This window comes from Asterias rubens, chromosome 8 (genome assembly GCF_902459465.1).
Source record: "Asterias rubens chromosome 8, eAstRub1.3, whole genome shotgun sequence".
Classification (NCBI taxonomy): domain Eukaryota; kingdom Metazoa; phylum Echinodermata; class Asteroidea; order Forcipulatida; family Asteriidae; genus Asterias; species Asterias rubens.
The window spans coordinates 11,814,788-11,842,754 of record NC_047069.1 but is presented as its reverse complement, the minus strand read 5'-3'; the positions used below and the strand labels follow the sequence as shown (position 1 = coordinate 11,842,754).

General features: G+C 40.0%; 3 protein-coding genes and 1 long non-coding RNA gene across 6 annotated transcripts in view; 3 read left to right on the top strand and 1 right to left on the bottom strand.

Annotated features, from left to right (window-relative positions):
- LOC117293826 (GRB2-associated-binding protein 1-like) overlaps positions 1–8,756 on the top strand; it is a 41,288-nt gene extending 32,532 nt beyond the window's left edge. Inside the window, exons 3-7 of the mRNA XM_033776280.1 lie at positions 35–1,162; positions 2,141–2,656; positions 4,415–4,532; positions 6,353–6,545; positions 8,238–8,756. Coding sequence (XP_033632171.1) covers positions 35–1,162; positions 2,141–2,656; positions 4,415–4,532; positions 6,353–6,545; positions 8,238–8,510 — 2,228 coding nt within the window. The 3' untranslated portion in view covers positions 8,511–8,756. The remainder of the gene's footprint in view (positions 1–34; positions 1,163–2,140; positions 2,657–4,414; positions 4,533–6,352; positions 6,546–8,237) is intronic.
- Positions 8,757–11,280: 2,524 nt separating this feature from the next.
- On the top strand, positions 11,281–12,404 carry LOC117293649. Its single transcript, XR_004519448.1, has 2 exons — positions 11,281–11,765; positions 11,938–12,404. It is a non-coding gene; the product is annotated as an uncharacterized LOC117293649 (long non-coding RNA).
- A 2,753-nt stretch (positions 12,405–15,157) lies between these two features.
- Positions 15,158–18,161, bottom strand: LOC117293899 (glutaredoxin-like). The gene is made up of 3 exons (XM_033776378.1): positions 18,141–18,161; positions 16,770–16,926; positions 15,158–16,154 (listed from the first exon to the last, which is right to left on the bottom strand). The coding sequence occupies exons 1-3, from the start codon at positions 18,158–18,160 to the stop codon at positions 15,993–15,995; spliced, it is 339 nt and encodes a 112-aa protein (XP_033632269.1). The 5' UTR covers position 18,161; the 3' UTR covers positions 15,158–15,992.
- On the top strand, positions 16,937–27,654 carry LOC117293898 (4-hydroxybenzoate polyprenyltransferase, mitochondrial-like). 3 transcript variants are annotated; one of them, XM_033776377.1, is made up of 8 exons: positions 16,937–16,960; positions 20,032–20,807; positions 21,710–21,876; positions 23,330–23,451; positions 24,108–24,193; positions 25,083–25,216; positions 26,420–26,608; positions 27,413–27,654. In XM_033776377.1, exons 2-8 carry the CDS (start codon positions 20,087–20,089, stop codon positions 27,584–27,586), a joined length of 1,593 nt encoding a protein of 530 aa, XP_033632268.1. In that variant the 5' UTR covers positions 16,937–16,960; positions 20,032–20,086; the 3' UTR covers positions 27,587–27,654. The 3 variants fall into 3 exon arrangements, with proteins under 3 accessions (XP_033632268.1, XP_033632266.1, XP_033632267.1); XM_033776375.1 differs by lacking the exon at positions 16,937–16,960 and adding an exon at positions 18,437–18,550; XM_033776376.1 differs by lacking the exon at positions 16,937–16,960 and adding an exon at positions 19,482–19,581.
- The last annotated feature ends 313 nt before the right edge of the window (positions 27,655–27,967 follow it).

Here is a 27,967-nt window from a genome sequence, read left to right as displayed (position 1 = left end):
TTGATATCCCTTTCGCTTTGTCCTCAATTCTCAGAAGAGAACACACCTTATCAGCCCAGCCAGCCTGTCAATGTTACCCAGAACTCAACAAGTAACAGATACCCCAATGGTGTCCCTGCGTCTGCTCCCATCAACACCACAGAGACGGGTGAATCCTACATTCCTCTAGATGAATGTAGCACTGGAGATGGCCATTTCCACTCACAGAGTGTCCCTGCAAATGGTGGCTGGGATAATGACAGAAAGAGCCAGGAGCTATTTCAGATTGATATCCCGACGGGCAGGCCGGAGAGCTCGGGCAGCAATGGCAGTAGCATTCCAAGTGAGATGGCCCCCTTGCCGCCCTCCCAGCGGGATTGTGATCCTTCGGAGAACTACGATGTCCCACCAGTGTTACGGAGGAATAATTCCTCGACGAACATGCAACCCACATATGACATACCCCCAGCTCTAATGCGTAGAGAGTCGTCCTTAAAGAACCAGGAGGATATTTTCAAGCCTGTTCCCGGACAGCAGAGTATGGAATTGAACAGAAGCTTCTCCCCAGATGAAGCGTATCGGTTGAACGAGACCCCGCAAGATTTGTATGATACACCGCCCCCGCATGAATCTGGTGGTCTGTACGACATCCCACCAGGGATGCATAAACTCATCAGGAACCAGGACAAGGAGATGAGCCAATCCACAGACAGACTCGCCCAGGACTTCCAGAAAATCTCGTTCCGCAACTCAGTCGGGGCAACTGATGCCGCTCCGGACCTGTACGATGTACTTCCCTCGCCATCGTCAAGTGTTCGGAGCGCCACAGATCTTTATAGTTCTCCAGTAAATGGATCTGCTCAGAAAACAGCCGCACCTCCGCCGAGACCCCCGAAGAGACAATCAGTGACCGAGTCCCAACCCGTGGCCACGCCTCCCCGACCGCACAAGCCCAATCACTTAAAGACCATGCCAGTAACACCGCCTCCAAGTTTTGATGACTCTTTGTATAATCAACTCCCGCCCCAATCTTCTAAGGTACTCTCGCCTGTTGATCTGGAGAGCAGGCTCCAACATGTTGCTCCGGTGTATGACACACCCCCAGTTGCCATCACGAACTGGAACGATGTAAAGACGACGCCGCCTTCTGGACATCAGTGGCTGGATAGCAAGATTCCTATAGGTAAGGTTTGCTGTTCGGTAACTTTGATTTCGACAACAGTTACTGGTCTTGGTCCAGATGTTTTATTTATCTGTATTTTAATTTTGGTTTTTACCGATGTGTGTTAGCCCTGTATACTCAGTACTTTCCCGAGTTCTGTGAAAAACCATCACATGTATATTACTCAGGTGGGATTCGAACCCATGACCCTTGCAATTCTAGAGCAGTGTCTTACCAACTAGACTACCGAGATTGCCCAGTAGCTACAGCTACTGCAAATTTAACATCTGTTTTATCTGTAATGGTTAAACACATTCATGTTCCTGCCAACCCTTACTGTCCCAAATCATTCTAGAAAAATTGAACACTATCAATCTCTGGCTGTGGTCTATTAAATATGGGTTGATGTGGCTGGCTTCCAAATGCACCCTTGTGGCTTGAACATGCCCCATACCAGCCAATATCGTAATGACAGATTAAACTGCATTGTCATGATACATTTCATCTCCTTCTGGGATGCTTTCTGTTCAACCGGGTGTAGGTGGATGATCATCCTTTACATAAACATCCTGATTATGCTTCATGGCTCTGCTTACCGTAAACAAAGAATTGGCCTTACAGAAGCAGGGAATTCCGTGCTTACGCTAAGTGTGTTTTATGGCTTAGCGGGAATTTTTGCTTGTGCGCGTGTGTACTCCTTGTTACTCAGTTTTGCGTAGAAATTCTGTGCTTGCACAGTTAGCAGGGAATGGTGATTGTCAGTGCAAAATTTGGCAGTAAGCATAGCCATGGAATTTGGCCCTTCAAAAGAGTTAGCAAGGACCTAAAAAGTAAACTGTCCAAATCATTTGAAAATTGAAAAAGACTTAACTGGTTATAAAACAATAAACTAATTGTCTTACACTATTTGCAATGAGCACTTTGCATTAAAGCTATAAAGCTGAAAGATAGGTCGTCATTAGTTCATTTGTTGTGAATATCTCTGATGTTCTTCTGCAGGGTACGTCAACACCAAGCAGTCCCCCATCAAGCCGTCCGTCGCCATGCCGTCCTCGTCTGTCCCACCCAAATCTGCCGGTTACCGCAACATGAGAGGGGGCATGCCACAGAGGGCCAGCACAATAGAGTATGACAGTCGGGATAGCCACGCGCAGATTGTACATCAGCAACAGCAGCAACAGCAACAGCAGCAGCAGCAGCAGCAGACAAGCTACATGCCGATGAGTGGCAGCAGCAGTTCTTCCAATGTGTTCCAATACCCGGACAACTCCCTCTACATGCCGATGGAGTCTGCCAACGAGGGCCTGAGGCCGGAGGGACGTCTTCCGTCAGATGCCCAGAATGAACCCTACGCCTTAATGAGCAGTGCCGTGGGTGATTTGAAGGATTTCCCGATACAGAAGAGGGCGCTGCCGAGTGATTTCCATCGGCAGACGATCTCGGGTGGGCGGCCACCTCCAATAGACAGAAGCTTAAAGCCAGATAGGAAGCTAAGTGAAGGAGCAGGAGGAGTGAGTAAGTAGAATTTCACCTCGGGTCCAAGTTCACCAGGGTTTGCTCTTAAATTTGTTAATAACTAGCCAGCAGCAGGCCTGGAATTTCATCTTGAAAGGGCAAGGCACTTTTCATTTTGCAGAGGGCACCTCCATTGGAAAATCTTATTGGAAACTTATGAAAGGGCACAAAGGCCAAGACCAGGGGCAATGGACGCCATGGCCTCTGTGGTCTTTGTGTATTCCAGGCCCGCAGCAGGACCAGTTAATTTGTCATTTCACTGGTCAGCCACTTTCTTCACCAGTCCAAATTCATATGAAATAGTGATGCTTTTCAACACGGAAGAAGCAAGCCTGACCAGTTGTGGTGAATTTGGCTGGTCATTGGGTGTTTTAAGTAACTGGCCAGCGGATCACTGTTAAAGCCATTATATACTTCGGCACAGAAAAAAAAGAAAAAAAGTTCACAGATTTACAAATAACTTACAGGGTTTACAGAAGGTAATGGTGAACGACTTCTCTTGACATATTATTCCATGAAATGCTTTACATTTCGAGAAAACATTAAAACAATTATCAATTCTCGTTGTCGAGAATTACGGATTTATTTTAAACACATGTCATGACACGGCGAAACATGCGGAAACAAGGGTCGGTTTTCCCCATTATTTTCTCCCGACTCCGATGCCCGATTGAGCTTAAATTTTCACAGGTTTGTTATTTGTTTATATCAGTTGTGATGCACGAAGTGTGGGCCTTTGGACACTGTTTACCGAAAGTGTCAAATGGCTTTAAAGGAGAACCCCGTTTTGGATAATACCCAATCCAACCAAGGAGTGCAGTCAAACATCATCCTTTAAAGAAAGTTTGTTAAAATTTCACTAAGCAATCACTTCCTCTTCTAATGGAGTGTCGAGACTGATGGTACGTGCCGTGGCAAGTTTGAGATGAGTGGAAGTCAAGTTCTGGTGTTGTCAGAGTAGGCCTTAAGGTTTAGGTCACGGTTGTGAAGCCAGGGTTGACAAATCTTCTCAAAAGGGGAATTCTTAATAGAGGGATGGCCTACTAGGATTTTGTTGTGCAAAGTCTAGGTAAGGATCATTTGTACTTGGGACCAAGGAAAGTAAAATTCAAATAGGAAAAGTTTTCTGTGTTACACCACCACTTTTTCTTTCTATATGAAATAATCTACCTGTTGTATGCGCTTTGAGGCGTTTGCATTAATTGATTTACAATATGTCCTTTTATTATTATTATTTACCTCAATGAGATATAATATCCCTTTTTGTAAAAAATGAGTGAAAGAGTGGTGGCAGGATACGGAAAGTTATTCTTCAAATCTCCACAGGGATACATTTTATTTTATTTATTTTATTTATTTCTTGTTTATCCTGGGAAATCCATTCAGTAAGAAAAACTCACTGATCTCCCATGGGTCCCAACTAATAACAAACTACAGAAGTGAACTTAAGATAAAAATATTACAAATTTACACAGAAAAACATTGCACATTCGTTTAAAAAAAGTACTGGATCCAAGCACACATACATTTTGAAAACTACAAAAAAACGTTTTTAAATAGGACGAAGAAATTAAAAGGGGGAAAAATACACATCCATTAAATACACACAACCAAATACAAAAACAAACAAACAGATGAACCACAATATAACAGTAAAGATTTGAAGTTTTCTGTATTTGTACATAGTGTAATAAATCATGGGTTTCTGAAGAATTATCTCTAATCAGTGACTAAGACATTGCTTAATTCTTTCTACAGACAACATCGGAATGGCAGGCAGTTTCTACGCAACCACCACTACCACAGATGACATGGGCCTAGTACCAGTCCAATCACCCAGAACGAAAAGCTTCAGCAGAAGACCGGTCCAGTACGAGTAAGTTGCTAGAAATTGTATTTCATTATTAGACATTGGCGTTTGCCTGTAGTCTCCTCCTTAAAGCCATTGGACCCTTTCGGTAAACAGTATTGTCCAAGGCCCACACTTCGTGTATCACAACTTCTATATCAAATAACAAACCGGTGAAAATTTGGGCTTAATCGGTCATCGGAGTCGGGAGAAAATAACGGGAAAACCCACCCTTGTGTCCGCACGTTTCGCCATGTCATGACATGTGTTTACTATAATCCATAATTCGCGTTGTCGAGAATTGAAAATTGTTTTAATGTTTTCTCAAAAAGTAAAGCATTTCATGGAATAATATTTCAAGAGAAGTCTTTTACCATTACCTTCTGTAAACCCTGTAAGTTATTTGTAAATCTGTGAACTTTTTTCCTGTACCGAAAGGGTCCAATGGCTTTAAAGGCAGTGGACACTATTGGTAATTTCCGCTAAATATTTATCATCTTAAAATCTCTCTTTATTACGAGTAATGGGTAGAGATGGATGGTATAAAACATTGTGAGAAACAGCTCCCTCTGAAGTGACATAGTTTTTGAGAAAGAAGTAATTTTCCACTAATTTGATTTCAAGACCTCAATAGAATTTGAGGTCTCGAAATCAAGCATCAGAAAGCACACAACTTCGTGTGACAAGGGTGTTTTTTTTCTTTCATGATTATCTCGCAAATTCGACGACCGATTGAGCTCAAATTTTCACAGGTTTGTTATTTTATGCATGTGTCGAGATACACCAACTGCGAAGACTAGTATTTGACAATTACCAATAGTGTCCACTGTCTTTAAATTGTACCCCACTGGAATCACTGGCACCGCTCCCTCCACAGCCTGTCATTCAAATGCTGCGGGTATCAATATATATTTGGTTTGCGGTAACACAATGTCTGGATCTACTTACCAGGTAGAGTTTGTTCTTAGAGAACTGTCATTGCTTTATTCTACTACCGCGGAGTAGATTTATCGGATGTTCGTGAGACTTCTCAGTTCAGAAAAGAACTGTCCTGCTTTTTAATTACTACCTGGTATAGAAAATTGGCTGAAACTACTACTTTAGCTTATAGGATCGTAATTAACTGCACTACCGCAAAGTTCTTGAATTGGTCAGTTCAGTGGAAACAAATTGTCTGGCAGTTCTCAGACGTGAAATCAAGGCAAGACATTTGCTTGGACAGTTTGGTTGATTAGAAGTCGATTGAATCTTGCAGTCATTTTATGGCTGATAAAGGCCTTTTTGGGTACTAGCTGCTTTCCATCCCTTTGGTTCTCTGTAAGGTTAACTTCATGTACATCCTGAAAACAACCAGATAATGCTAGTAGTAACTTTGTTTTCTTCATTTTTTTTCAGAGCTAATTCTTTTTATCCATAATAACCAATCTACTATTCCATCGCTACCCAGTTCTGGCTCATTTATCAGGATTAAATAAATAATAATAATAATAATAATATCGGAGTCTTACAAAAACTATGTATAAAGCGCACGATCTACAAACAAGATACTCAAGGTGCTTTACAGAAAGAGAGGTTATTGAAAGTGATGAATTCTGAGACCCAATTATGTAGCACCTTTTAAGGGTTTACATGGTGCTACGGCGCATTTAGCAGCCACAGCCAGAAACACCGGTGCGAACCTCTTCTCTTTTTGATAAATGCACTGGGTTCTTTTACATGCGTTACACAACACATGGGACCAACGGTTTTACGTCCCATCCGAAGGACAAAGTAATAGTTAAGTGTCTTGCTAAAGGAAACTGTTCTCAAACCTAACTTTGCCCCTCTTTCTTCTTGCCAACTCTCAGGAACCACAGGTTAGACCACGATTCGGATCCCTTCCGAGGGCGCACCAACACCGGTGAAAGCGCTACCTCATCCTCCGATGATGACATGTACAGCGCCGAAGGAGACCATTTTCAATTAACTCGTCCAGTCCCTGTACCGGATGAGGACACGTATATCTACAAGGATCTAACTCCAATGGGGTCTATACTCGAAGTATGTGATAAGTGTTTCAATTGTTTGGCAAATAAAGCCCGGTTCATACTTCCTGCGAATGCGAAGCGAATGTTGACGTCACAAATTCAGAGCAGTTTAACTGTGCTCCACTCGCTTGCAAATATCACTGCAAAAGGAGAGTTGTGACGACAAATTAACGTCAAATTCGCTTTGCATTCACATGAACTATGAACCCGGCTTAATACGGTCTTTCTTTTGCAACGTCATGGCCATAGGTTTTGTCCATTGATTGAGAACTGTTGGACTTTGAGCAGAATACAGACTTTTGTGTGTGGATTGGGTTTACCTGATCGGGCCCAATTTCATGGCTCTGTTTACCGTCAAAATCTGCGCTTACAATCACCATTCTCCGCTTGCTGTGTAATTACAAAATTTCTGCACTAGCAGTGCAAGTGTATATTTGTATGCGCAGAATTCCCTGCTTCCGCAAGTGCCGATTCTTTGATTAAAGTAAGTAAAGCAGAGCTATGAAAATTGGCCCTGATTACCCTTCTCTAAAAACTGAGCATTTCTACTTGTTCTTCCTGTTATTGGCACAAACTGGCTGTTGGTTGTGTGATCAAATAAACAACAAAACTCACCAAGGAATAACCAATGTTACACAGTGCTATCTTTAATCTTTATTTAGTTTGATGTTTTTAAATTCCTAGTCATTTCCTTGTCTATATATATATATAATATTTTTTTGTTTAGGACATGTTTTCTTTTGTGTCGGGACAGTCCCAACTTTTCACCGAAGTGTTTATTTTGCCGTTTGGGAAAATAAATTTTTTGTTAATTTTGTTTAAATGCTTTCTGGTTACATTTGATTTGTAATGATAAACATTATAAAAGTATTGCTGAACCAATTCACCTGACGTCAGCATCACAAAACGTTTTGGCGCCATTTTGGGAGTAACAGTCCCAAGCTGTAGTATGCACTTTTGGCGATGAGGCATTTACTAGGGGTCAATAAATGTATTTGACAGGACTCGGGGAAAGTACTGAGTATACAGTGCTAATACACATCGGTGTAAGGGGAAAGTACTGAGTATACAGTGCTAACACACATCGGTGTAAGGGGAAAGTACTGAGTATACAGTGCTAACACACATCGGTGTAAGGGGAAAGTACTGAGTATACAGTGCTAACACACATCGGTGTAAGGGGAAAGTACTGAGTATACAGTGCTAACACACATCGGTGTAAGGGGAAAGTACTGAGTATACAGTGCTAACACACATCGGTGTAAGGGGAAAGTACTGAGTATACAGTGCTAACACACATCGGTGTAAGGGGAAAGTACTGAGTATACAGTGCTAACACACATCGGTGTAAGGGGAAAGTACTGAGTATACAGTGCTAACACACATCGGTGTAAGGGGAAAGTACTGAGTATACAGTGCTTACACACATCGGTGTAAGGGGAAAGTACTGAGTATACAGTGCTAACACACATCGGTGTAAGGGGAAAGTACTGAGTATACAGTGCTAATACACATCGGTGTAAGGGGAAAGTACTGAGTATACAGTGCTAACACACATCGGTGTAAGGGGAAAGTACTGAGTATACAGTGCTAATACACATCGGTGTAAGGGGAAAGTACTGAGTATACAGTGCTTACACACATCGGTGTAAGGGGAAAACCAAATTCAATATATATATTTATTTTTGTTGTCTTCTTGCCACAGCGCCCATTGGGTGAGGGTTTATCCAGTTCACCAATCCCAGCCTCGCTTCTCTCCCAGCAGAGTGATGACATCGAGTACCTGGAGCTATCCCACGAGAATGAAGAGCCTCGTCAACCTCCTCCAAGGCCTCCCAAGCCGAGCTCCCCCAAGGTGGACTACATCGACCTGGACCACCAGAGGATGATGGCCCTTAAGAAGGTCACGGATCAGAGGGAAGAGGAGCTCCAAGATCCAAGCATCACGGGGCGGGGTACCCTTAAGAGAGAATTATAAGGGGGGGGGGGGGGGGGCGTCATCCTCCACTCACCAAAGGTTACATTGTATCTACCCCAAGGCTGTAAACTCCCCAGGGAGCTGAGAAGGTCACCGTTCAGAGGGAGGAAGAGCTTCAAGATCCAAACATCGCGGGGCGGGGTACCCTCACTAAAAGAGATTTATAAGGGGGCTTGTGGTAGCACCATGTGTTAATTTCTTTTAAATACTCTGGACACTAATTGGTTATTGTCAAAGACTAGTCTTCGCAGGTAGTTTATCTCAACATATGCATAAAATAACAAACCTGTGAAAATTTGAGCTCAATCGGTTGCGAAGTTGCGAGATATTAATGAAAGAAAAAACACCCTTGTCACACGAAGTTGTGTGCTTTCAGATGCTTGATTTCGAGACCTCAAATTCTAAATCTGAGGTCTCGAAATCAAATTCGTGGAAAATTACTTCTTTCTCAAAAACTACATTACTTCAGAGGGAGCCGTTTCTAACAATGATTTATACTATCAACCTTCCCCCATTACTCGTTACCAAGCAAGATTTTATGGTAATAATTATTTTGAGTAATTACCAATAGTGTCCACTGCCTTTAAGTAGAGCCGATGATTGTCAACTTAATGTTTCAATCAGTATGCTCTGATCATCTTCAGGAGGATGCTGGACCCGATGCTGCTAATACTGCCTTGGAGATTAACTGGTAGTTGGGCTTGGCTGTGGTGCTACCGCAAACCTCACCTAATCATAGTCCCCCATTCAAAGTTTCAAATCCTACTTTTTAACCCTCTACGGGAAATAGGAACAAAATAATCAGTTGTTGAGAGTTTCTTGTAACATTTTAAAAATAATATAATCTTGTAAGTGTTTTACATATGATGGATCAAGGGTAATTGTAATAGATATTATAAAAAAGGAAGTATTTGTAAATAATATTTTAAATTGACTGTGATATATTATAATATTAATGTATGAGTGATGCATTGTGCATTGAATTTAAATGTATAGTACTACAGAATTCTAAACGTGTTGCTTCTGGTGTTTGTTACACACTGCTTCAAAAGATATTTGGTTTTTATCATCCAAATATTCATAATGTTCCTATATGTATATTTTCAATCTTGGCTGATATGAGAAGTGAATGAACTGTTGTGACCAAACACTGCGTAATGTAGGGAGACTTACCAAAGGGTTTCTGGAAGAGTAGAGTAAAGCAAATTAAAGTTTACAGGAAAAAAAAGAAAGTGTTTTAACTACATGTGTAGCGTGTGAAAAAAAGTATTACAGTGGGTGCTAACAAACTTCAGGAAAGAATATCTAGTGGTGACTTTTTCTATGCTCTTCAACTGATTATAAATGTTGCCGTATGGACGGCTTTATTACTTAGGGATAATCAGTAATTGCTTTTGTGAAAATTAGTGCACTCAAGTGGACACATGTATCGGGTGGTTGATGCATACTGTACCTATTACTACGACAGTTTGGTCAATAGGCCGATCCATTAGGCTCCCACCATGGCGCACGTCTGAGCAAGAACACGTGAGCCTCTCCAATGCCATTCTGCACAACTTTGCTGCGCGCGCCAAGCATACGCGCACGCCCATGTCAGACTTTATTGTGTAGGACTTTTGGTGGCGCAATGGGTTGTGATTGGTCAGAGCTTAATGGGTCGGTCTGTTCTACCTCAATGGTTTGGTGTACATGTTGCTCTAACTTTTGACCAAATGGTTTTATTTTCTTTGAAGCAATTGTGTCCCAGCTGGTACAGGGGAGTAGGTGCCTTTGAAATAGGTATTCAAATTAGTTTCAACTGTTCATTCATTATTGATGGACTCAGAATAATGGTGTGTTTTACAGTGCTCCAAAAATAGCGTAAGTTTCTGTGTGCAGTTTTACCAAAAAACAAGCATTTTTTTGTTCAGAAGCAAATAATCATTCAAAAGCATTATTTGATTTGATAGAAACATTGAATCTTAAAAATACCTTTGTAAAAGTCAAGTCCAATTAATGAACTTTCCTTGGATAGAATGTCAAAGAAAAACTAGCTAAATTAAACTATTATGGAATTTTTCTTGTAGTCTCTGGAGCCAGTGTGTGTGAAGTGGGCGTGCCTTTCAGTGGAATGAGGTCTCACTTAAAGCCATTGGAGCCTTTCGGTAAACAGTATTGTCCAAGGCCCACACTTCGTGTATCACAACTTCTATATCAAATAACAAACCTGTGAAAATTTGGGCTTAATCGGTCATCGGAGTTGGGAGAAAATAACGGGAAAACCCACCCTTGTATCCGCGCGTGTCATGACATGGGTTTAAAATAAATCTGTAATTCTCGTTAACGAGAATTGATATTGTTTTACTGTTTTCTCAAAAAAGTAAAGCATTTCATGGAATAATATTTCAAGAGAAGTATTTCACCACTACCTTCTGTAAACCCTGTAAGTTATTTGTAAATCTGTGAACTTTTTTTTTTTTCTGTACCGAAAGGGTCCAATGGCTTTAAAGACATCGGACACTATTGGTATCTCAACAGATGCATAAAATAACAAACCTGTGAACATTTTAGCTCAATTGGTCGTCGAAGTTGCGAGATAACTATGAAAGAAAAAACACCCTTGTCACACAAAGTTGTGTGCTTTCAGATGCTTGATTACGAGACCTCAAAATCTAATTCTGAGGTCTCGAAATCAAATTCATAGAAAATTACTTCTAAATCTAAAACTACGTCACTTCAGAAGGAGCCGATTCTCACAATGGTTTTTACTATCAACATCTCCCCATTACTCGTTACCAAGTAGGGTTTTATGCTAATAATTACTATGAGTAATCACCAATAGTGTCCACTGCCTTTAACATCTGTTAGGTCAAACTTAATACAAACGAGATTTCGTTCTTAAACAGGGTGACATGTTAAAGGTCAGTGCACTGAGGTAGAAAATGCAACAAGATTGTTTGAAACCCATCTATGCACAAATGTTCTTTCCAATTCGGGTTATTTTTTCATATTTGCCTCTAATTTTGTATCCAAATTGGTTTCTTTACTATGTATGTGTAGAAAATCTGTTATAGAAGTGTCTGATGCGATTTTAGGATATTATTCTCCAAAGCTTACTACCCTTGGAATATTCAGGGCTGAGTTTCATAAATCTCTTAGCAAATATCTTAATTAAGCAAAATATGAGTGAGGCACTTGTCGCAACTGTGTTAACTTTATGGAATTTTGGCTGGTAACCTGTTTATACTAAGCAAGAGTTGTCAGTGCTAAGCCAATGTGTTTTGTGCTTAATTCTTGTTTTCATAGAGATGTTTAGCTGAAAGTACTGCTCAGCGAATTTCTCTGCTTAGCAAAAGATGAGTGAGGCAGCAGATGCAACTGTGTTAACTTTATGGAATTTTTGCTGCTCACCTGTTTCCACTAAGCAAGAGTTGTCAGTGCTAAGCAGGTGTTTTGTGCTTAATACTTGTTTTCAATGAGTTGTTAAGCTGAAAATACTGCTCAGCGAATTTCTTTTCTAAGCAAAAGATGAGTGAAGCAGCAGGTTATCTGTGTCTGCTTAGCAAGGTTTATTTGAGCTAAGCAGATTTTTGTGCTTACAGGGTAGATACAATTTGGCCCAGGTTGGGGTTGGAGTGGGATGGGAAACCTGTATGTGCACTTGGATGAGCTTATCTCAGGCATGCAACTTAAAAAGGTGATCAGATGATTTCCTTTGTATTAAAAAAAAAAAAAAAAACAGCGCTGTGAGAAACTGAAAACTAGTATCAAATATGGATCAACGGTTTGATAACAATGAATTAAGTTATTTACCAATTGAATTAATTCTGCAACGCTCCAAATTTTTGCAGTACTTAAAAAAACAAAACTGCCCGACGTCAAAAAAAAAAAGAGTTTGATTTGAACGGAAAAAAATGAAAAATTAAATGTACTTTTTGGATGCAAACGATCTAAATCAGAGCAATAAATATTTGTATGTACACATGTACCTTGCTTATTTGCTGGTTTTACCGACTTATGTTAATAAATAATCCTTTGCATAAATCCGTATATATTTTATGAATTTGTATATTGTACAGTACTATTATTTGATATTAATTTTGAATGTAAAAAAAATGTATCCTTTCTTTTGTTTTTTTGATAATCTGCAGTTATCTGCTTGTAATTTTCAAATGGAACAATTTCTTAAGCTATTGTGGTAGGGTTTAATCATAGAGATAGAACGAGGAGGCAACCTTCATACTTCAGAGGAAATTAATGTATTGTGACTGCTTCTCCTTATAAGCATCAGGGCCAATTTCATAGAGCTTAAAGACAGTGGACACTATTGGTAGTTGTCAAAGACCAGTCTTCTCACTTGGTGTATCTCAACATATGCATAAAATAACAAACCTGTGGAAATTTGAGTTCGATTGGTCATCGGAGTTGCGAGATTATAACTAGAAAGAAAAAAACACCCTTGTCACACATAGTTGTTTGTTATCAGATGCTTGATCCGAGACCTCAAGTTCTAAATCTGAGGTCTCAAAATCAAATCCGTGGAAAATTACTTCTTTCTCGAAAACTACGTCACTTCAGAGGGAGCCGCTTCTCAGAATGTTTTATACTATCAACCTCTCCCCATTACTCGTTACCAGATGAGGTTTTATGCGAATAATTATTTGGAGTAGTTTCCAATAGTGTCCACTGCCTTTAAAAAGTTTCTGCTAAACAAAGCAAACTTTAGCAGACCAGTCACAGATTGTACATGTAAAATGGCTTTTTGGCTGGTTACCTTATTTTGGTAAGCAAAGTTTTTGCTGTCCTGAGCTACCTTTCGTGCTTAAGCAGCTCCATGAAATTGTGCCCAGGTCTTAAACATCTTATCCATCTAATCTGAGCTTTAAATCTTGCAGTAGTCTCTTTGAAAAGAGACCAGCGTTTAAGCCAAACCTTAATATTAAATTAATGCATAATATAAGTTTGATAATTGAATGAATGTGTGGTGAACAGAGGCTCGGGTTGTTGTCAGGAAATTGTGTCATCTTGGCCCAATTTCGTGGCTCTGCTTATCGTAAGCAAATCGACGCTTGCGGAAGTAGGGAGTTCTGCGCTCACATCAAGCGAATTTGAGGGTTTGCGGGAAATTTTGGCTTGTGTGCATGCAAACTCCATGTTACTAAGCATTCTTCGCTTTTATAGCTAGTGCAGAAATTTGGCTCTTGAAGTGGAGAATGGTGATCGTAAGCGCATAAATTGGACCATGGTCTGTGTTTGTACCAGTGATTGTGGGTGTGTGTGTGGTAGGAGGGAGGTTAACAACAAGTCACTAAAACTTATTTAAATGTGTGGGCAGTTCTGACTCAACTCTGCACCAATATAAAATTGTAGAATTGTCTCTTTTGACAGTCATGCACCTAGTTTTAAATTATCAGACCCTCTTTTGCAAATGGAAATGATTCACACTCGAATATCTCGCTGAGTGACTGCCTCTAGCTGCCCGAGCTCAATTCAAAATATTTTGCTCAACGAATGTTTGCTCATCAGTACACACATTTTATTCTCAGATAATTTTAAACATCACAATGGCCTATCAGTACAAAAATATACCATAAAAAGGGATGCGAAAGGGGAAAATCACCATGTGTTACTAATTTGTTTGCTGCTGTTCGAGTAGAAAAGTATTTTCTTCCTCAAATAAAAGTATTTTCTTCCTCAAAATTTCCAATCTTAGTAGAAGCTATAAGCTTGTTTTGTTGTGGTTGTCTGTGTGTTAAGATGATCTTCCCAATGCAGCAAACTCTCACAAGGGGGTATAAGCACCTACTTGCAAACACCCAATCAAGAAATTGTCGTGATCCAGTAAAAAACTAGACAATTATTTATTCTAGTCATTGTGAAATCAACGGTTTCCTTGGTAGGATTCAAAACCACAACCTTTTGATTGCAAGTCCTGGGCCTAATTTGTAAAGCTGTTAAAGGCAGTGGACACTATTGGTAATTGTCAAAGACTAGCCTTCACAGTTGGTGTATCTCAACATATGCATAAAATAACAAACCTGTGAAAATTTGAGCTCCATCGGTCATCGAAGTTGCGAGATAATAATGAAAGAAAAATAACACTTGTCAAACGAAGTTGTGTGCGTTTAGATGGTTGATTTTGAGACCTCAAGTTCTAAATCTGAGGTCACGAAAATCAAATTCGTGGAAAATTACTTCTTTCTCAAAAACTATGGCACTTCAGAGGGAGCCGTTTCTCACAATGTTTTATACCATCAACCTCTCCCCATTACTCGCCACCAAGAAAGGTTTTATGCCAATAATTATTTTGAGTAATTACCAATAGTGTCCACTGCCTTTAAGCAGAAAATACTGCTTAGTAAATTTCTTTGGTAAAAAAAAATTACTTGGGCACCAGTTGCAACAATACAAACCCGTTTTGAATGTTGGCTGGTAACCAGTTTCTGTTGAGCAAGATTTGGCCGTGCTTAGCAAGTTTTTATTCTTACAGGCTTTTTGAAATTGGGTCCTGTTGTCTAACCACTTGATCATAGTGACATGATAAATGTTGTTAGCATGACTTGGCTGCCGACATACTTGGCAATAATTCTAACTTGGCTGATATATTCTACCACTTTCCTGCCAGAAATAACTGTCGATATTAAAATAATAACATTCTGCAAAGTTTGTACAATTTAAAATTGCCATTTTGTTTTTATTGCAATTTATTTTACATACCCTGATTTTTACCTGTATCTGACACTGTACTTTCCAACTCATGCAATTTGGTTTTTACTGTATTAAATAATTAAATGGATATTATTTGAGTGAATAATAATTGCAGGATTAAAGAGATAGCTATGGACTATTTTAAACCACGAGTCGCTGTGTAGTATATCTTTTGCATTTTGGTATAAATTATGAAATCTGAACAGAAAGTGAATTCCATGTCTGCTCACAGAAGGGCAAGTCAGAAATGTCTGCTCTGCACAGAGGTATCTGGGTGAAATCTGAGTCGAAGCAACACTGACTACCATTGCATTCTGCTCTACCAGCCCGGCTCCTATAGTGAAAGATACACAAGCCTACATCCTTACAGACTTTAAAGGGGTTTACCCTGTTTCAGCCCCAAGAGTAGGTGGCACAATGCCTTGGGCCTAGTGACATCTGATTTGGGTGTACGTGATTATAAATGCATCCACAGGAACAGTAGAAAACAACCGGTACATGAAATGGATCTAAACTGGATATTAGTCTGTGCATTATTATAATCACCAGGGCATGACGGGTGAGTTATGGAAAACATATTCGTCATTCAAATCCATACAACTTAAAAGAGGTTGAATAAAAATAGTCTAGTCTCTGTCAGACATAAGAACTAATCCTTACAATGTACATGTACAGAAATCTAACAAAGATGGTAACTATGATAACAAGTTAAAAGGAGCTCTGTAAACCCGTATTCAATCATTTTAAAATCCTTTTTCGTGGCAGTTGTGCGATTTTGCGTTTTTCTCCCTAACATCACGACATTGTCTCTCCATTGATCAACCCTTTCTCTCGTAGTAACTTCACCAATTCTCCAGACTCATACTTGCTGTGTATGTCTGATCCACCTCCTATATGCATCTGGTCGATGAAGACACTGGGTACTGTCGACGCCCCCGTCATGTTGTACAACACTTTCTGTAATGTGGAAAGAATAAATTAAATGAATGGTAAATCAAATCTAAGTGTTACACAACAGTCATAGAATGGTAATAGTCTTACACAAACAAATGGAGGAACTAGATATGTGGTTGAACAAGGACAAATGTAACTATAGCAGTTTGACCCAATGATCTCCGGATTAACACGCCGCAGCCGGAAACCTAAGTTGGCAGTCTACCTATTTGTCAATATCTTTGAATGTTTGATGGGTAATCAACATTACAGCTGCATTGTTTTCCAGTGCCTACCCCTACAGCCAGAAGGCACTCCTTGTTGGTAAAAGACCTAGTGTTTCCAAGCTTTCAAAGTTTCAATTGGTGACAAATTTGGATTTAATTGACGCATAATTGACGCATATCCAGAATGGTGAAAGGTCACTGGATTTTCCGGCTCGGTTAAACTGACCTGGTCAATCTTACTGGGCACCTTTTGCTAGGCTAAACTACCCACGCGGCGTGGTATAGCTACCTGTGAGGAAAGTTACCTGGACTGTTCGCACTGGATTTGAAATGGGTAAGTAACCAACTGGCTCGGTTACCTTACCCAAATTAAGTCCAGTGCGAAAAGAGCTCAAGAGTACTTTAAACCTACCTGTATATCAGGAGCGTCAGGCCTCAACTCAATCTCAAGCACATTGAAGTCTTTGACGCCAGCTTCCCTCAGTGTGTCTTTGGCTAGTAGACAGAACGGACAAGTCGACTTGGAGAACATCATAACTCGATGACTTTCAATCAGTCCTCTCACCAAGCTACAAAAAAGGGAAAGAAATCTGAGTAATTTAGGTGTGTGACCTCTTTTGATGTTTTCTTGAAACACTTTTGTTGGATGAGGTGCTACCAATATCATGTGTGATTTTTAAAAGGCATCGTATGTTACCTTTGGTTTTGGGAACCGTTCAATTGTTTTAATCTTATAAAAATGAAGTTGTAATACAATAAAATTAACCTGTAGAAATCTCATTTCAAATGTGGTTGCGTTTTTTGGATGAAGCCGAAGATCCGCAGCAAAACTGTTCCCGCGGCAACACTTCTTGAATTGAAATATGTGGGGATAAAAAGTGCCAAGTTGTTTCATAATACCGTAGCTCGATTAGGAAATTGCTAGTAGGCCAAGTACTTTTAAATTTTAGAAGAAAAACATTTCTCAAAAACAAAATGCAATAATTAGCATTTATAGTTCTTTCCACAGCTGCTGTACTTCTTACAACGTGAGTTTTTGTTGCCATTATTAAAACAGAAAAAAAAATTTTTGCAAAAAAACAAATTATAACATTGCATCACAATCACATTCAACCAAGGATTCCAAATCTGCTAGTCTTGGCCCAAGACTATAGTGCTCGATATTGGATAGTGTACTATGCGCAGTTGTAAATCGCTAAAGCGCGCCTTCTACGTACGGTATGATTTAATTTACTGGCGAGCCAATTCACCTGACGTCATCATCAGAATACTCTTGGATGCGCCATTTTGGTGGTCAATGTCAACGTGTTATTCATTGAAGTGCGCATGTCAATTGATGCGGCGTTTACACGTAAACCTATTGCCCACCAACATGGTGAGCGTGTGATGCGCAGGCAATGGGTCAACTGGCAAGTTACTATAGCTTGCCAGTATAGTCTAGATTTCAAGCTCGCCAGTAAATTAAATCATACCGTAGAGGACGCGCTTTAGCGATTTACAACTGTGCGTAGTACACTTTCCAATATCAAGCACTATAGTCTTGGGCCAAGACTAATAATAATGTGCATGCAAAGCAATTAGTAAATTTAAATCAAATTAAAATGTAGGTAGGTAGGCCTAAATTTCACTCAGACTTGACACAAGACAATGTGAATAAGTACTCTGTTCACAGTCATTCTTGGACACTAAAATGCCCTCCATGTTATGATTAAAATAAACAACACAACAACCATCCCCGCCCCCTTTAGTCAGTGTTTACAAACAAACCCCATGTACCACCTACGTTCTCACGGGCGCTGACATATTGTTTTACGATGCATTGTGGGAACAATTCTAAGTATGGTTCAAGAAACAGTGCCCAGATAAGAATGCATTGATTGCATGTTTTAATTCGATAACATTATTAACATTTTAATAATAAACTACGGGCTAGAATTTGCACTTTAACAAGTTAATTGACTTGTTTAAGCCTTCAAAATACAGCGTCCGCCGCCAGCAATGCAGTTTGTTTTTAAAGTAAGTTTGGCGAATTAGGAATCCGTAATTGGGCCACATGAAACATGTGTGAATGCAGCAGGACAGGAGAGCCGCTGCCGGAGATAAAACACTGCGGCAAAATCCACGATCAAGTGAGACAAAGTGGACAGGTTTTCTGGGACTAAATAACACCAACTGACTGATGGTGACGAGAAGGTAATTTCACCAGTTAAAAAGGATAACTTTCCGTATGGCGCCACCACTTTTTCACTCATTTTCACTCGAATGAAAAAGTGGTGGCGCCATACGGAAACTTTTCCCTAAAAAGTGCAAGAGTGCAGTGCAACTGCAGCTTGCAGAACTGCAACTTGCATAATGCACTGACGGCAGTTTTCATCCTCATCCTGCATGCAGTGTTACTGCTACTCAGGGGAGCCTTTTATACAGTTTCTAGAAGTATGCTACTGCTATCTTGGCTCTGACGATTGAATTGATTGAAGGTGCAAAAAAATTGTTTTTGTTTTTGTGTGAGACCAGAAACTTTTGTAAATGTTAATTTGTGAAATTTTTTTCTTACTTTTTTCGTACCATTTGTTATTCAAACCAAGGTATTTAGGGTATGTTAATATAATAATTATTACACGTGAAACACCCTGCCTGGGCCAGTTATTTAGCCATAAATATGGGTCCTACTATCTGCCGTCAAATCGCTGTCCTACCGTCAACTCACTTGGTGCCGTCAACTCACTTGGTGCCGTCAACTCGCTGTCAACTCGCTGTCAACTCCTCCAATATACACTTAAAATCCACTATTAAAGAGGCATAGAACTGTAAAGTATTAGGCCTACTATTATTATTAATAAAGGAGAATTTTCGTAAGTTAGGTTACATTTCGGTGTGAAAATTGAGGTTTTTTTCCTCATTAAAAAATATCTTGAAGCAGCATAACTGTCGGCCGCCATCTTGCTTTTCCACAGAGCTTGCACTACATTGACAACAGAGGGCACTTTCCTGCATATGGATTAGTCTTTGCCCAAGATGTCAATAATTGGTACCGCATAGTGTTATGTACTGCGCGTCATGTTAATTGATCGCTGACATCTTGGGTCAAGACTAATTCATACCTGCCATCTGCGTAGTGGTTGAGTTGACTGCGAATAGACGGCACAAGCGAGTCAACGGCGAGTTGATGGCGAGTTGACAGCAAGTAGTAGGATCGATAAATACCGGCTCCTCTGCTGTGCAGTGTAAGTCCCTAAGCCTTCCTCCATGGCCCGTTGTTCACAAATGGCTCAAAAGATTGGCTCAAAATGAGCCATGATAAAAAATGCTGATTGGGTCACCGTTGAAGCCAAGATTGGCTTGTCAAAATTGAGCCAGTGGCTCAATGTGGTGTAATTTTGACTAAAAAGCCAGTCTTTTTGAGCTCATTTTGAGATAATCTTTTAAGCCATTTGTAAACAGAGGAGCTAGCATTTTTGGCTAAAAATGGGCCGTTTTCCCCCAGTGTACTAATTTAATCTCTCTTTTTTCTCTGGTATGCTGTAACCCTTCTTCTCAGGTAAGAAAAAAATTCAGTGGAATTGGAGTTAATTAAGGGCGAATAAATCGGTGGCGACGTGCGAAAAATGATCCCTTTCGTAATTTTACAAATGTGAATCAAATGATGGATTAAATTTGTTTATTTTTTATTTCAGATAGTAGAATAATTCATCACAAAGCATTGTTCCGCGAGTAACAATTGATGACAACATGGTGTTACTCAGCTGTACAAAAGTTATTGGGCGTTGTATGCATCTCTCATCATTCAGCAGGTACCCTGTGCTTTCCACGGTATCCAAATCAAACTACCTGGTTATCGATCAAAGGTGGTGTTCCTTTGCATGCATGAACCGTTCTTTATCATCTAGCAAGACACTGCATGGTGTGACAAAAAACAATATATGGAGTGGTTTTACAGAGCAGGGAAGATGTTTAAAGGTCCCCTCCGCCCTGCATCATTTCGGACAATGTCATCCAACAAACTCGCATACGCACGACGGTCAAAGCCTTGTGCCGTTTCAAGAGTGTGACAATAAAAGCGTAAAACTTCCAAGACATCCAAGACACTGCCATCACAAGCCAGTTCCCGCTCAATATTCTCAAGACTCGTTCTCAGACTTTCAAAGAACTCAGTCGTGCCAACATTTTCAGAACGTTCTTCTACGACCAAGTCAGCAACTCCGGCGTGTTCACCACTGCGCCCAGTTTTGTAGAGCACAGTTTCGACGTAGGGAACCACACAATTTTGGTCAGGTGGTGGGATGGAGACAGGAAGGATGTGCCGAGCTCTTTGGGCGTGGTCAGATTGGGCGTGGTCAGATCTTGGGACGCAGCAGTAGGCGGAGTATGAGCCTGATGACATCTGTGGTGAATGCAGCACCGAGTAAGATCCAACCCTACATGAAGCTTATGAGAATCGACAAGCCAATTGGTGAGCAGTGTGTTGTGCAATTGGTAATTGTCAAAGACCAGTATACTCACTTACATGTAGTGTATATCCCAACATGCATGCATAGTATAACAAACCTGTGAAAATTGTTGCTCAACTGGTCATGGAGTTTGCTAGAGAATAATGAAAGAAAAAAACACCCATGTTGCATTACTTTGTGTGCTTTCAGATGCATAATAAAAGGCTTTAGCTGAAGTCTTATACTATTTGAGTGAGAAATGATTTCCCTCAAAAAGTATGTTACTTCAGAGGGAGCCACTAACGACAACTCTCCATTGCTCGCTACCAAGTAATTTTTCATGCTAACAATTATTTTGAGTAATAACCAGTAGTGTTAAAGACACAGGACACTGTTGGTACATGTAGTTGTCAAAGACCAGTCTTCTCACTTAGTGTATCTCAACATATGCATAAAATAACAAACCTGTGAAAATTTGAGCTCAATTGGTCGTCGTAGTTGCGAGATAATAATGAAAGAAAAAACACCCTTGTCACACGAAGTTATGTGCGTTGAGATTTGATTTTGAGACCTCAAATTCTAAATCTCGAGGTCTCAAAATCAAATTCGTGGAAAATTACTTTTTTCTTGAAAACTATGTCACTTCAGAGGGAGCCGTTTCTCACAATGTTTTATACCATCAACCTCTCCCCATTACCTGCACCAAGTAAGGTTTTATGCTAATAATTATAATGAGTAATTACCAATAGTGTCCACTGCCTTTAATTAAGTGTCTTTAAAGCATGATGTTAATGGAAAATAGGCCCTTGGTTGGGTTGTATTTGTGGTCTAGACACACAAATTAACAAATATGATTGCAACAGTTTTTGAACCCGTTGAATAGATTGTCAATTTAATTTGGTTGTTTCCTTTTCCCCCGATACAGGGACGTGGTTGTGCTATTGGCCTTGTGCGTGGAGTATTGCATTGGCTACAGCGCCTGGTCACTTTCCTAGTTTATACATGCTTAGTCTCTGCGGACTAGGAGCCCTTGTAGTAAGAGGAGCGGGTTGTACCGTCAATGACTTGTGGGACAAGGACTTTGATAAATCTGTAAGTATTGTGACCCGGGAGCAATTTCATAGAGCTGCTTAAAGCACACAAAGTTGCTATGCACAACCAAAAATGTGCTTGTACCAGCATAAGGTTACCAACCCAAGTTCCATATGTCACATGTACCATCTGTGACTGGTATCCTGCTTATGTTTGCAGAAAATTGTTAAGCGCTATTGTCTGCCTTAGCAGCTCTATGAAATTGGGACCAGTGTTAGCCCACAATCAAATTTGTTATACCCTGGTAACAAACTGTGAAGTTTGGTTTGTCGAGAACCAATCATGTGACGTGCAACAAAAACGCATACCATGGCTGCACAGCGTGTCGGGTAACATGTGTTTTGTTAACCGGTGTACATTACCTTGATCGTTCAGACCATTGGTCGATTTCCAGCTAAACATCTGCCGACTCGAGGGAACAGTGAAGAATGGTTTCTTATTTGAACAACTGTTCGTCTGTTATGAAACTTTTAAACTCTGCATACTCGTTGTAAATAATGTTTGAAGTTGCAGCAGAACTTTGAGAAGAGGAATAATCATGTTACCAAGGTATAACAAAACAACTGTTGCACTCTGTGATTAGGGTCCATGGGTTTTGTACACCCTCGGAGAAAATGGCACCCTTCGGGTGTACGAAAACGCCATGGACCCCGTCACGGTGTGTAACAACTGTATAATAAATCATACTTACTTGAGGGTTTCTCAAAGAGGTAATTGTTTCTACAAAGGTGCTGTGGAGCAACCTGTAGTCAACCCTACCAGAAAGCGCTCGGGCGAGCTCCTTCAGCTGAGTGATAAGTGTACGGGGATTCTTTTACATACATTCCACAACACTCAGGCTCAATAGCTTGACGTTCCATCTGAAGGATGAAGCAGTTATACCTATGTTACAGACCTTGAACTTTCCACCCTTGAATGGGCACAGAAATTTACCTGGTATAAGGGGCACCGGCTCTATGAAGAAAAATATACATTTGTATTGGAACTTTGCAAAATGCACCACAGCAATTTGTGGGTACCGTTCGTTAATTCGAGGCCCGATGGTAAACGAACCAATTAGTCAATGATCCACTTTATTTAGACACATAGCAGTTTACAGTTATTGAAATGATTATATTTTGGCCGAGCAGTTAACAGCACCGAACTAAAACTCTGGTGTTTCTGATCAGCAGAGTGTGGGTTTGAATCCCCAGCCGTAACACTTGTGTGTCCTTAAGCAAGACACCTAACCATTGCTTCATCCTTCGAATGAGACGTAAAGCCGGTGGTCACATGTGTTTTGTAACGCATGTAAAAGATCCCAGTGTATGCGCCAAGGTGCTAAGTAGTTGGGTCTCAGAATACATCACTGTAGTAACCTATTTTTCTGAAAGTTTGTATATGTACTCAGTGCCTTGAGTACCTTGATTGGTAGATACGTGCGATATATAAGACTTCAATATTATTATTACAGGTTGAACGGACACGCTCAAGACCCATAGCTGCAGGTGACATCAGCCCTAGACAGGCCCTAGTCTTCCTAGCAGCTCAGCTCAGCGTTGCCTTGGGGATATTGCTGACTCTTAATCCATACAGGTAGGCCTATGTATGTCATTCTCTCGCAGTATGCGTCATCAACCAAAATCTTTGATGTATTAACAAGGGAAAAGTGCACGCACATTGCGTACATGCATGCACTTTTCCCTTGTTTATACATCAAATATGGCGGTTGATGACGCATACTGCAATCTATCTTTACTTGAAGAATTACACTTGCTGGTCATCAATGAACGTATTGTATACTAGAGTCTCTTGCTGACCTACAAGTCTTTTTCTGGTTAAGCACCGCAATATTTATCAAGTCGTATAAAACATTTTGTTCCTGGAAGAGTCGGTCTCTGATCAATACTTGCTTATAGAATTATTTATTTATTTGATTTAAATTTTGTTTTATTCAACATCCAACAACGCAAGCGCTAATTACAGGACCAATACAAATATTGACATTAAACATTATAAAAACAGTAAAATGTAAAAAAATAATTGTAAGGAAGTAAGCAAAACATATGGCATCAGGGGAAAAACCCTAATAAGGACAGACAGGAAACATGAAAGACCAAAAATTGGCAATTATTGGACTTATCACTAGGGTGGCAAGATGAGTGTGGGGAAGGCAGGAGCACTTGCTTGACTTGGACTTTGAAGGCAGAGATGGGGTAAATGATGTGTTATCGTCCTGTCTTTGTATACAGTATAGCTCTTGGATTTGTTGCTGTTCTACCAATCGTCATCTACCCACTGATGAAGAGGATTACTTACTGGCCACAGGCTTTTCTAGGTAAGATATTTTCAATATTTCATGTTGTTGATCAAGGCCAAATTTCATAGAGCTGCTCAAGCAGAAAAAAATTGCTTAAACACTATTGGTAATTACTCCAAATAATTATTAGCACAAAACCTCACTTGGTTATGAGTAATGGGGAGAGGTTGATAGTAAAAAACATTGTGAGAAACGGCTCCCTCTGAAGTAACGTAGTTTTCGAGAAAGGTAATTTTCCACAAATTTCAATTTCGAGACCTCGGATTTAGAATTTGACATGTTTGAGATCTCGAAATCAAGCATCTGAAAGCACACAACTTCGTGTGACAAGGGTGTTTTTTTCTTTCATTATTATCTCGCAACTTCTATAACCGATTGAGCTCAAATTTTCACAGGTTTGTTATTTTATATGTTGAGATACACCAACTGAGAAGACTGATCTTTGACAATTACCAATAGTGTCCACTGTCTTTAACAGCCGTTAGAGCCATTTGTAGCCGCCATTTCTGATATAGCATAACTCCAAGTGGCATGGGTCAATTTCACAAAGATAGTCCTAACTTAAGGACTCTTTAAGAGTTATTCATAAATACCTCTGACAGTTTCGCTATTCCTTTATAGGCTCGGGCCTTTATCGCACGGCCACGACCCTGCCGGTTTTAAACGGCAGTTTAAGAAGTCGTCGCTACCCTTTTATTCCCTTATTAAAAACATAACGCTAGTCATTCATGTCCTAAGTTAGGCAACACGTCCCATCTCAAGATAAGACTAGTCTTAACTCTTTGTGAAATCCACCCCTGGTCAAGTTGGGTCGTCCGATTAAACCAATTTGGACTCTGATGCAAGTAAAGTGTTCCTTGATTGAAAACAACTAACTTTAATTATTGTTGAATTTGTTTTGATACAGGCTTGACGATCAACTTTGGAGCTCTGATTGGCTATTCAGCAGTACATGGGTCATGTGATTGGAGCATTGTACTGCCTCTCTACATGTCGTGTATGGCGTGGACTTTGGTCTATGATACCATCTATGGACATCAGGTATGTACCACTCAATATTTCTTGTCTAACATTTGGACTCATCTATGCCCAACTTCATGGCTCTGCTCACTGCCGAATTCTACGCTTATGATCACCATTCTCCGCTTACTCTGATAAAGCACCAAATTTCGGCGCTAGCTGTGTAAGCGTAGAATGGCTAGTGTCAGTAATATAGAGTACACATGTGCACAAGCAAAAACTCCCTGCTAAACTGTGAAATAAGCTTGATGTATGACTTTTTAAGTCAGCCTGGTGAAGAAAATCAGTGTTATTGTGTCTAAATAAAATCCTGTTCTTTGATCTACTTCTCTAGTGTTGAGGACACTGTTCCTAAAAGCATTGTGAAATCTAAACCCCAGGGGTTGCCAAAAGCTGGAAATGCCATCTTTTTAACTTACCTCTTAAAATTGTTGCCCTAGTTTCAGATTGTTGTTGTCGGCAATGACTCTCACCTCTGACTTGATTTGTCTTTATATAACACCCAAGAAGATCCTTGCCATTGACTGGAGGATTGTCCATCACATGATAGCAAATAAAGGGACCATTGGCCGCTACGTCATTCACCGTGCATTTTTTTAAATTCCATCCAATTTGTTCTTTTGCAAGAAAGTTTCACCATCCAATCAAAATGAGTGTACAAAGATCTACTTGGATGTTATACATGTATAAAACAAATATTGAGTGTTTTTCATTCGTGCAACTCATGAAAATAATCACACCATTGCACTCAAAAACTTTCATTCATAAATACCCCAGGCAATTTCGCTATTCCTAATGGTGGAGAGCCCGTCACGTATGGGGGGGGGGGGGTTAAACGGTTGATAATGACCAGCTGGAGCTGTTTGTAACTGGCTGGCTTCCACGTGTCAGGCAGGCAAGCTCATGTATGTCCATGTTATTGCGCGGAACGCAATTAATAGCTAGTAGTAACAGCGTGTAATCTAATTCTAAACCCGCGTACACACAACCCACGTGCACTTACAAGATTTTTCACAAAGTTTTTGAAAAAATGTGTTCAAACCTCTAATTTTCGATTGTCGAAGTCTCTTTAATAGTATTTTTAAAAGTTTTTTAACAAAAAGCACCTTGTAGGGTCTAGGCCGTGCGATACAGGCCCGTTTAAGAACTCGTTGCTACCCTTTTATTCCCTTACTATTTGTTTACTATTCACCATCTATCTTGATCCCATTTCTATTCCATTAGGATAAGAGAGACGACATGGCATTGGGTCTTAGATCTACATCCATCAAGATGGGTGAGAACACCAAGTATTGGTTGACAGGATTTGGTGCCGTTATGTTGTCTGGTCTGACGACAGCTGGCATCATGGCAGAACAAACGTTGCCTTACTACCTAGCAGTAGCGCTCACTGCAGCTCACATTGGCAACCAGGTAAATAATAATAAGTCATATATAGCGCACGTATCTACCAAACAAGGTACTCAAGGCGCTGAGTATACAAACTTTCAGAAAGATAGGTTATTGCAGTGATGAATTCTGAGACCCTATTATGTAGAACCTTGTTAATATAAAGCTATGGAACTTAAAAACTGACTTGGTAACAAGCGTTGGAGAGCTGTTGATAGTATAAAACATTGTGGGAAACGACTCCCTCTGAAGTAACATAGTTTTTGAGAATGAGGTAATTTCTCACTAAAATAATAAAAGACTTCTAGCTAGAAGTCTGTTATTCCTATCTGAAAGCACACAAATTCGTCCAACAAGGGTGTTTTTTCTCTCATCATTTTCTCGCAACTTCGATGATCGATTGAGCAAATATTTTTACAGGCTTGTTATTTTATGCTTATGATGGGATACATCAAGTGAGAACACTGGTCTATGACAATTACCAAACATGTACAGTGCCTTTAAGCACAAAAACTAGCAAAGCACAACAAAAGTTATGCTAACCAGAATAAGATTACCAGCCAAAACAATTTTTGACTGGTATCCTGCTTGTTATTGCTAAGCATACATTTTTAAGCAGTATTTTCTGTTTGAGCAGCTCTATGAGATTGGCCTCAGACCCTCAGATATCTATTTAAAGTGATTTAGAAAGTCCGTAAACCTGGAACAGTTGTCATCCAATTTCCATATTTTTTCATTGTCAATCTGGTATTAGCTTCCAGACAAAACTTCCTCTTTCTTCGTGTCCTTACTGAATGAGTATTTTTTGTTTGTTTCTTCCACTACCAGGTGTGGACTGTGGACATTCACAATCCTGACGACTGCTGGAACAAGTTCTACTCCAATCGCAGGCTGGGTGCAATCATCTTTGCAGGTATTGTTGCAGGCACCTTGGCTAAAGCTGCATCTGAATCAGCCGATGGTAAAACGAAGACAGACAATAGCAGTAAAATACAGGCATGATACTCATGATATTCATTTTGCGGCACTGGAGACTTTTGGTAATTACTCAAAATAATTTTAGCATTATAAAAACTTACTTGGTAACGAGCAATGGAGTGCTGTTGATAGTATTAACATTGTAAAAAACGGCTCCCTCTGAAGTAACGTAATTTTTTAAGAAAGAAGTTCATGTAATTTCTCACTAAATTATTTGAGTTGAATTCGAGACCTCAAGGGATAGAATTCAAGTCATCTGAAAGCACACAACTTGTGTGTCAAGGGTGTCATGGCAACTTCGATGACAAATCAAATTCGAGTGTCCACAGGTTTAATGTTTTATGCATTATGTTGAGATACACCACGTGGGAAGTCTGGTCTTGAACAATAACCAAAGGTGTCCAG

Excerpts from the sequence above, each read along its gene's own strand:
- LOC117293899 (XM_033776378.1), bottom strand. The coding sequence starts at position 18,160 with ATGTCAGCGCCCGTGAGAAC. Across the intron at positions 16,927-18,140 it reads ATGTCAGCGCCCGTGAGAAC|CTTGGTGAGAGGACTGATTG; the intron begins GTAGGTGGTACA and ends CCTTTTTTGTAG. Across the intron at positions 16,155-16,769 it reads CTGACGCTCCTGATATACAG|AAAGTGTTGTACAACATGAC; the intron begins GTAGGTTTAAAG and ends TCCACATTACAG.
- LOC117293898 (XM_033776377.1), top strand. The coding sequence starts at position 20,087 with ATGGTGTTACTCAGCTGTACAAAAGTTATTGGGCGTTGTATGCATCTC. Across the intron at positions 20,808-21,709 it reads GAGAATCGACAAGCCAATTG|GGACGTGGTTGTGCTATTGG; the intron begins GTGAGCAGTGTG and ends CCCCCGATACAG. Across the intron at positions 21,877-23,329 it reads ACAAGGACTTTGATAAATCT|GTTGAACGGACACGCTCAAG; the intron begins GTAAGTATTGTG and ends TTATTATTACAG.